The sequence below is a fragment of the Heliangelus exortis genome, chromosome 3 (assembly GCF_036169615.1).
Source record: "Heliangelus exortis chromosome 3, bHelExo1.hap1, whole genome shotgun sequence".
NCBI lineage: Eukaryota > Metazoa > Chordata > Aves > Apodiformes > Trochilidae > Heliangelus > Heliangelus exortis.
In genome coordinates this window covers 58,732,025-58,742,026 of record NC_092424.1, presented here as the reverse complement: position 1 = coordinate 58,742,026, position 10,002 = coordinate 58,732,025, and the positions used below count along the sequence as shown (strand labels likewise).

Below are 10,002 nucleotides of genomic sequence, written 5' to 3'. Positions count from 1 at the left end.
GAGGTGCAGACACTCAGTCCCTTGTAGAAGGAATCCATCACTGTGCAGAAGAAATTGAATGGTATCATCCCATAAGTGGTTATCTTGGCTTTCATTCTTGGTTGTAAGGCCTTCTGCCAGGCCACCCAGTAGTACTCATTAAAAAAAAAACACCTTATATTTAACAGCTCAGTTTACATGAATGCATAGCCTATCCAGGTAAGCATAAAACCAGTTGATGAAATCTGTATTCCTGGTAGATTTTGTCACAAAAGTAATTTCAGGATGCGTGGCACTGCCCCACATCATAGCAGCAATATTCAACTCCCCAGGCAGAGAGTTGCCATGAGCCTTGCACCAACCTGCTTTTATTTTATGTCTGCAGCACAGTGGCAGAGCAGCTCAAGTCTTCACTATACCCCTGGCTTAAGGACTTAAATTTGTCAAGTGCAGTTATGTTTTGTCCACACCAGAGAGCAGTACCTTCCTTTTGATGAAGGTAAAGCAAGTTGTTTTTAGGAGTGTGAACTGCTGTACAAGGTATGAGCACCCACTGGAATGATACCCACTTGAATACACATATTTAGAAGACAAGTGTTTTCCCAAGGTGTATCCATGATAAAAAGACTTGTATGTATGCAGTTTGGACATAACCATCACACATCTATGCAAAATTACCCAGGTATGCTAGGTGATTGGCAGCTAAGATTTGTTCTTGAATTTGTTTTAAAAAGCTAGCTAAAATTTTTCAGGGGAAAAGCCTTTGCTTTGAAAGAAAAAATGACAGAGCTTACGGAAGTATTTTTCAGGATTTTACTGCAAACCAATGGGTTTGGTCACAAAAAAAATATGATACATAGAACCATGTTAATTATATTACATTACAATGATGGTATACATTAACAAGTAAGTCTGTAAGTTTAAATATACATCTAGAGTTACAACTGAATGTACAGATCTTTTTTACAATACATACAATCAGGAATGAAAAAACCCAAAACCATAAATAGTGCCCATTTTACAGATGAAATCTTTTAAACTAAAGAAAAAAAAAAAGAAAAAGAAAAAAAAAAAAAAAGAAACCAACAGCTTTGATCGACTGCAGCTGGGGCATTTTGGTCCATAAAAACCCTTTCTAAAAATAGAAATCTTTTTTCATAGCAGCAATGCTTTCTTCAAGCATTTGGATACAAGTAATTGTGAGCCCATTTCAATAATTTTAGTTGACTGTATAGATTTACAAAAGAAATTTCAAAATTACACTTAATTTATCTTCCAAATATGGAAGAAACAAACAATGCCCCACATTGTGGTATCCTGCAAGTGTCACATTGATGCTTTAAACTAAGTCCATCTGTAGTACGCAGACCACACGCATACCATTTGTTCACATAGTAAACCCACATAAATGAACTGAGAAACACACTCTGCAACAGGGAAAGCTTTGGAGCTCACAAGATCTCATCAGAAAAAGGCACATTTCATAAAATCCTTATCACGTTCAGATAGATCTTCAGGCAAGGCTTTTCGGAGCACGATTTCAAAACAGCTTGTTCTTACTCCTACGATCTGCCACAGCAGTCTATGGCAGCAGACACTTTTGTTTTTCTTTCCCAAGGAGACAGCACCACTTTGGGGGAAGAACAAATGGAAATGAAAAGCCTGTAAAGCTCATTTAGAGAGTGATGTGCTCTTCAAAAAAGCTTCCAGCGAACAGTGTAGTTGAAATTAAGGCTGCAAAGCTGCCATGGTGGAAATGTGCAAATTCTCTTTCAAGATGACTGGTCAACTGGCAGTTCCACCAGAAGCCCATACAAAAATAAAAATAATAGTTGTTATTATTATTTTTTAAAAAAAGAAAAAAAAAAAGAAAAAGAAAAATGTTCACAAGAAAGAGTCCACAGGTGGGGCATATGAAAATCCCAAAAATGCCTCAGCGGCTTCTTTAACGCTGGCAGTGATGAGGATGCTGTCTGGGGACTGGCCAATGGAGTTGGGGACTGGCTCATCTGTGAATTCCGGATCGAAGTGTCGCAGGTCACTGGGGCCACTCTGGAATGGGTAGAAAAGACACTTAGACCCAAATGTTTTGTGGGTGCACAGTTCGGTTCAAAATGGGGGCAAGCACCCTTGTGTGAAGAATCACAGCGTTACCACCTTGGGCCCACTCTGTGTAACAGCCCTCGGCAGTTTTAGTTTGACTTTTTTTTTGTTTTGTTTTGTATCCTGCTGCATATTGCCTCACTAAAACCAGGATGATTCAGTTTAATATGCTACCCTCCAACTAAGCTCATTCAACAGAAGCCAAACACAAACACGTCACTCTGTCATGCAGCAGGTTTGCAGGCGTGGACTTAATCCCTGAGCAAGTTACGAAACTTTTACGAAATTTACAAAATACTCAGAAAATGAAAGAGAACAAACTCCATAACCAGACCCCTTTCTTTAGAGGTTGGTATCTGACAAGCCAAATCATCTCTGTCTTTGGGAAGCTACTTGCTTTCTACACCTTAACTGTTGGTAATAACAAGGATGCTGGGGATTACTTCAAAATAGCCAGCCAAATGAAGTTATTCGTGAGAAACCAAAAAAAACCCCAGCTAAATTTAGACTGTCCATCAGCAAAAAGCCATCCACCACTTATTTTTAACCATGCCTGGACAGCCACAAGGGAAGAAAAGGCCATGTTCCCCAAATACGGTCATCTGGCCAGTTCCCCCAGCTCCTGGGCACCCCACAAAGACAAGGGGGGAAAAGACTCTCTCCATATATTCCATAATTAGAAGTGATACATACCACATTTGGGTTAAAAGGAGGTGTAATCTTCTTATTAATGAGATCATCCCAGTTAATTGGGGAGAAGAAGATGTGATTCTTAATCTCCATCTGTTACAGAAAGAAAAAGAGATTAATTCAGAGTCAAGCTAATGGCCTAGTCACCCTCCTGTGCTGCCTACAGGCAACAGCCAGTTTGCACTTACAAAGTCCTCCTTGGCACCAAGCCTCTTTGTCCTATCCTTCTGCAAGAGGCCTTCCAGGAGATGTCTGGCAGAGTTGGTAATATTTGGCTTCAGCTGCAAGGGTTTGTTCAAGATGTTGTCGTACATTTCTGCCGTGTTCCTGCTGTAGAAGGGCGGCTGCGGGAGGGGAGAGACCCAAGTTAATGAGGCTGACAGGAAGGCACGGGGTTCCTTGCTGGGAAAGGACAAGTAAGGTAGTTTGATCTGCCAGAAGGGATTGATTGCTTACCAGGCCATACAGCATCTCATACAGGACTGCTCCAAGGCACCACCAGTCCACAGTCCGGTCATAGGGCTGCTTATGAAGAACTTCAGGAGCAAGATACTGTGTTAAGAAATGAGAGCCACGTTAGCTAAAGGGGTCTTCATAATCAGGAAAGCCTCTGCATTCTTGAATGAAAGCAGCATACTGAACCCCAGCAATACCTAAGCTACTGGAAAACTGCATTCTGCTTATAGTGAGGGAGACAGCTGAAGAGCTTCTGTCCTGACCAACAAGCTCTACGTGTACTACATATCCTTAACTGGCATCCTGACACTAAAAGAATTGTGACATACCCTGCTTGTCTAACCTGCCTTAAATGTACACGTCAAATATTTTGCTGAAGGAAACAGCACTTGCTGCCACCCTGTGAGTAGTGGGCTGAGGGCTGGCCGTACCTCCGGTGTGCCACAGAAGGTGGATGTCGTGCCATTGTGCTCTATGTTTTCTTTGCAGAGTCCAAAGTCAGTCAAGACAATGTGTCCCTGTGAATCGAGCAGGATATTCTCTGGCTTCAAGTCACTGCAGGAGCAGATAAAAAAAGACAGAATGTTCATTAGAGGAAATACAGTGAGAATATTTTAGTTGCATTTGTTTACAGAGCTTCACTAAATCATGAAAAATAATTTTAAAAAATTCTGGGCTCATATGGAGATCCACTTTTTAATGCTCATTCAACAAAGCACATATTATTTTTCAGTCTGAAAATCTGAACAGCTTTGCTTACCGATAAACAATGTTCAAGGAGTGCAGGTAGCCCAGTGCACTGGCAATTTCAGCAGCATAAAATCGGGCTCTTGGCTCCAGGAAGCAACGCTCCCTCTGGAGATGGTAGAACAACTACAGGAGACAAAAAGCACCAAGTTGTTTAAATGGCACCAAAGCCTTTTTACAATGCACTTAATTAGACTCAACATATATAGCGAGGGAGAACAATAGCAGGAAATGGCCTAATGACCCTTTGGTAGTTCAAAACTTGGCAGGCTAGAAAGATTCAAACTAGTAACTTTTCCCTCATGACTTTTCCCCTTGAAACTCTTTTATTTAAAAGGAAGGGTGAAAAAGTCTACCCTGCCACCCGTACGCATGATAGGAAATACTATTTCATCTTCTTACTGCTTACCTCTCCACCATTGATGTAGTCCAGGACAAAATACAATTTGTCTGCAGTTTGGAAGGAAAAGTGAAGCCCGACCAGGAAGGGGTGTTTCACATTTTTCAGCAGGACATTGCGCTCTGACATAATGTGCTTCTCCTGAAAACATGAAAAATCAATGTTTAGTACTACAGCTTAGTAATAAGAATAAGAATTAGAATACATTTGATGAAAATTGCAATGACATTACAAAGAAGCAACTTACCTCTTTTTTCTTCAGGATTGCTTTTTTCTGCAGGACTTTAACAGCATAGAACTGCTCTTCTGCCTTATGCCGTGCAAGAAGAACCTGAAAGAGAGTAAAATCCCAGAACTGAGCAATATGGAAATACAGAACAGCTTGTGAACATAACTGGAAACAAGCCTTTACATTAACTTCGGAGCACTGCTACATCACTATGGGCCAGCGTGCAAGCCTTTTGCTGGAAATGTCTAACACTACCACCATTCCAAGAGGTAAATCTGACCTCACATCTGGTTCCCTTCTCCTTCAGAAGCAAAATGTATATTCCTCTCATCACCACTGTCCCCTCACTCACTTGCTCTCTGACGACCCATTGAAACGTAGCACCCAGCACCCTACATCTACACAGGGAGCCAGGCACTATGCAGTGGGGCATGCTCAGGTCTGGCTTAAATGAACAGCGTTTACCAACCCCAGCCCTCAGGACCTACACACAAGAGCTGAATAGTACATAAAATACAGCGAAAAGAAGTTAGATTTACCTTTCCAAAACTGCCTTTTCCAATCACTTTTAAGAAATGAAAGTCTGATGGTTTGGCATGTGGGTTGGATGATGGACCAAGATTGATCTGCTGTGAAGGACTGGGCTAGAAAAATAAAAAGACAGAAACCACATTTAATAAAAAAAGCTTAGCAGTGAGGGTCTCAACAATGTCTCATTTTTAAAAATATAAATAAAAACGACCTTTGAAAGTGAGGATTAGCACTCTTCTTATCAGTAATAATTTTATCTTGACCTCTGCCTGATATTTTGAACTAGCAGGTACTCCCTAAGGCAACAGCCACAGTTTACTTTAAAATTCTTATTGTGATCTTAGCCATGCTCTGTAATTAAGTAACAATCAATAAAGCTCATTTTAAATTCTTCTTTTCCGTGTCAGTACAACTTGACTGCTCTTTTTCCCAGCTTCATCAATGCACCATTAGCTGAACTTAAGCAACACTCATGATGCTAGTTTTACTCCACTTCTATTACTGGATGAATTAGATGTTCTAAAAATGCTTCACTAAGTAAAACCAACTTACCGGAGGAGAAGGATTAGCATTCATAAGTTCAGGCTCTTGAGGCTGGGAGATTTTCAAGATAGACTGAACTTCAGGGCTGCAAGGTTAAGAGTGTGCATGATTAGAATTACCAGAAGCATCAGACAGAACTTTCCACCAGAGGGCATGCATGTATCGCGAAAGCCGGGTTTTGGTTTAGGCTATTACGGAAGGCAACTGAATTAAGCTATCCGACTTAAGGTGTAAAATTTATCTACAGAAAGTAGTTTCCACCATAGAAAGAAATTACTGTATTTATACATTAAATGCAGTTAAAAATAGGAGAGGGGCTTTAGAAATCCCGTCCAGCTGATCTGTCCCAAACTCAGCTCACAAAGATTTGTGAGTAATACCTCAAGAAGATCAATTAACTCTTCCATAACAGTCATGCCAGAGGCATTACAGTAAACAGGTTGTGTTTTTTTTAAACTAGATCTCGCAATACACAGTGACATTTATTGCTAAATTCCGGCCGAAGTTTTTATACTTACTGCTTGCATGCATAGGAGTTAGTGGCTATCTTCTGAATGAAGTCGTTTAGCCCCATTCTTCTCTGCTTCATGAATGCTGAAGTAAAAGAAAAGAAGAAACAAAATCGTTAAGCCATCCTGCCAGAAAAATCACAGCCCCCGAGCATCCTCGGAGAAGCCCACCGCCGCTCACCGATGAGGATGGCAACCATCCCCCTCATTTTCGAATAAGTCAAGGTAGGACCAGACGCCTCGGCTGCTTTCACGGTCATTGCGGAACGAACGAACGAACGAACGAACGAACGAACGAACGAACGAGCGAGCGAGCGGGCGGGCGGGCGGGCGGGCAGAAGAATCAAATAAAGAGCCCCCAACACCACCAACTCCCAACACCGCACTGCCCGGAGTAGGCACACGACGGCGTTTAAGTGGCAGCGATGATGGGCGGGACCGGGACCGGGGCGGGGCGGCGACGCTCGTGTCCCTCCACCCACCCCCTGGCATCCTCGGAGGCGGCCACCGGGAAACACGAGAAACACAAGCGTGACCGTCTTTATGACGGCCCTACCTCAGGCGGACAGCCCCGGGGCAGCAACCCCCCCCGCGCCACCACCCCCACCGTACGCATCATATCTCTTATAATTTTTTATATTGCACAGCAAACATCCTTAGACCCGTTTCACCCTGCCTCCCCTTATTTTCCCGGCTCTTCTTTACTCTGTGCTGTTATATAAAGTTGAAATCTGGCTCTATCCCGGACAAGCTTCTTTTCCTAAAGTGTTTCCCTCCCCCACCCCGCAACCCGCGTCCGCTTCACGGGCCTATCGCCCCGGGTTAGCGGCGATAAGGGACGCTGACGTTTCCTTGAAGGAGCCGCGGTGACTCAGGAGAACAAGATTTCCTGCCCGGTTTTCAATAAAACAAATGTTTCTCTTGTGCACTGCCCTGATCCCGCCTGGGACATTACTGAAAGGGAAAAGGAAAAAAAAAAAAAAAAAAAAAAAAAAAAAAGTGTCTTTTTTTAAAATGCCAAAAAGGGAAACAAGGGAAAAAAAAAAAATATCTCAGTCCCCTGAACTTGGAGGATCTAGTGAGTCCCCTGAACTCACTAGAAACGGTGAGATGACCGAACACTGGTCAAGTGCAACAGGGGAGCCAAAAAAACAAACCAAATAAATCCAGCTCTACTCCGCAATTTTTGTTTCCACTTTACACGGTCATTTGGGAACACCGTGTACCCGGTCTTAATTGCTCAGTCGCTTCCTTGCGGGCGCACCGGGGTTAGGCCAGGAGTGCTGATGCCTGCACGAAGCACGCTCTGAAACGATGTTGCCGGGGACCCCCATTCCGTGGGGCACAGGCAGGGACGGCCAAAGCTATCCCGGATTGTCCTTAATCCTCCCCCCGAGCGCAGTCCCGCTTGCCGCCCTCGCAGGAGGCAGGGGCAGGAGAGCTGCCGAGGGTGCCGAGCTCCTGCGAGCTACAGGCGGGTGGAACTTTCCACCCGACAGCGCGTTATTCATGCGCGGATTCTGCCTTTCTGTCTGAGCGAAGGGCGCTGGGCTGCGGCCAGCAGCTCCAGCTGCAACATGCCCCCGTCCTCCCCTCGCCCGGAGCCCTTTTTTTCCCTTTTTCTTTTTCTTAAATTTATTTTCTTTTCCCTTTATTACTCTGCACCCTCTACTGCTGCCTCCCCTGCCAGCACAGCCTGCCGCTGGGCGGCATCCCTTGGCAGCTGCTGCATCGTCTGCCTCGGGGTGTATGTGATGGCAAGCACCACAGCACAGCAGCCGTCAAAGGCTGCAGCTTACCCTGAGCAGACAGACAGATGACCTGAACTAGAGAGGTAACCCAAGCGAGGTGGGCACAGGTCCTACAAAGCGCTCCAAAGGCTTAGCACTTAGCAGAGGGATGCTTGCCGGCTCCTCCGGCCTCTTAACCGAGCCGTCGCTGCCCTTCCCGGAGCGGAGTGGGGGCCCTGCCAGGCCCCCCCGCCACGGTACGGGGAAGTGAGTGCAAGGGAGCCGGCGCCAGGGAAGGAAAGGGCGACGGGAGAAGCACAGAAAAGCTGGATGCGGCTGGCTGGAGGGGATTTAAACTTCCCTCACTTGTTGCTTTCCTCGGTCTGTTGCAAAAGCTGCCACTCATTAATGGAAGAAAAAAAAAAACCCACAAAAAACCCCTACAACAAAACCAAAAAAACAACCCTAGCCCACCCCCCTCAAAAAAAAGACAAAAAACCCCAAATCAAACCAACAACCAAAAAAAACAAAACAACCCAAAAACAAAACCAAAAACCAAAAAAGAAACCAAACCCCCAAACACCACTACAACAACAGAAGCCACAAAAAAAAAAAAAAAATCTAAACAGCACCCCAAACCGAAACACTTTATCGATAGACCAGCGATAGACTTTATCGACAGCACCAGCGAAATTCCTCTGCCTCCTCTGGACAGAGTGATGGTGTTAAACACTGCTGGAAACCCGCAGTTTTAATGGGAACCGACGATCCCGTCCCCCGCTCGCTACTCCCCCGGCATCTCCCTGCGGGCCCCAGGACATGGCTCCCCACAGCCGGTTCGGCGCCGCTGCTTCCCCGCAGCCCTCATGTCAGCTGTACGCAGGGGCAAGAGTCTCCCAGCCCACGGGCAGGCTCCGGCACAGCCTCCCCCGCTCTTCTGCACCATCTGCAGCCCACTTCCCTTCCCCCACGCCCCACGCGGCCCCCCACGCTGCTTACAAGTGCCCACGAAGCAGCTCCACTATTGCCCCCGCTCCGCCGGGTTACATCACAGCCCTAGCCCCAGCTTTACACCGCTCCTTCTGCAAGCGCTCCGCTGCTCTCGCCGAGTCTACCTGCCCCCTTTACTTGCCAAACACTGCCTCGCCTTTACCTCGCACGCACCCCCTGTATCCTCGGCTGCCCCCGCTGCTGCGGGGTTTATTTCCCCCGTGGGAAACAGCTGTCCTGCGCGGGCAGGGTGTCCCGCCGGGTAGATCGGCGAACCCACCTTTAAGCGACGATTTCTCCTCTTTGCCCCTCATCTTGCTCCCTGCCGAGACCCCGGGCGTGGAGCGGCAACGCTGAGGCTGTGACTCGGCTCCCGGCCGCCGGAGTAATCCCAAATAACTTCCCTTCCTGGCCAGGCGGCCCGGAGGCAGGAGGGAGGCGGCGAATGCGGCGATGCCGGCCGCTGCTCCCGCTGACCCGTTTACGGACGCAATATCGAGGGCGGCTGACATGCGGGAGCGTTATAAAGTTCAGCACGGGCCGCCCCGCACACTCTGGCCCATTGCAACATCACCCTTAAAATTACTGTAATCAGCGCGAACACACACACGCACGGGCACCGGGGGGGGGGAGGGAAGGGTTGGAGGGGGCACTCCGGCCCTAATTGACCTGCTGGCAAGCGGCTGGCCCTGCCCCACGGAAGGACGCGCTGCCCACGCCCCCCCCCCACTAGGACGCAATACGAGCAGCCGCGGGTCCTGCGCCCACCAGCACCCCCCCCCTCCCAAAAAGGCTCCGCGCCAAGATGGCCAAAGGCGTGGCGGAGCGGGGGACGGGGGGGCTGCCGCTGCCCGCGGGGGGCAGAGGGCTGCGGCTGCTTGCCGGGCTTCTCCGCCGGCCGGATATCACCGGGGCGGGACCGGCGCCCCACTCCGACCTGGCACCCAGCGCCTTCCGCCGGCAGCGCCCCGGCGGCGCCCCCCGCCCGCGCCGCTCCGCTCCCCGCTGCCCCCCCGGCCCCTCCCGGCGCCGCGCACCCCCGGCCGCGCCCCGCCACGGGAAGCCGCTGTCCATCCGTCCGTCCATCCCTCCGGC

The 10,002-nt window shown here is 47.7% G+C and overlaps 1 protein-coding gene across 2 annotated transcripts; it reads right to left on the bottom strand.

Annotated features, from left to right (window-relative positions):
* Positions 1-778: 778 nt before the first annotated feature.
* Positions 779-9,516, bottom strand: LOC139794786 (serine/threonine-protein kinase Sgk1). Of its 2 annotated transcripts, none has more exons than XM_071740888.1 (12): positions 9,188-9,516; positions 6,197-6,272; positions 5,688-5,763; positions 5,144-5,248; positions 4,623-4,706; positions 4,385-4,516; positions 3,989-4,101; positions 3,660-3,783; positions 3,229-3,324; positions 2,961-3,116; positions 2,776-2,865; positions 779-2,031 (listed from the first exon to the last, which is right to left on the bottom strand). In XM_071740888.1, the coding sequence occupies exons 1-12, from the start codon at positions 9,417-9,419 to the stop codon at positions 1,864-1,866; spliced, it is 1,452 nt and encodes a 483-aa protein (XP_071596989.1). In that variant the 5' UTR covers positions 9,420-9,516; the 3' UTR covers positions 779-1,863. The 2 variants fall into 2 exon arrangements, with proteins under 2 accessions (XP_071596989.1, XP_071596991.1); XM_071740890.1 differs by lacking the exon at positions 9,188-9,516 and adding an exon at positions 6,369-6,761.
* Positions 9,517-10,002: the final 486 nt, after the last annotated feature.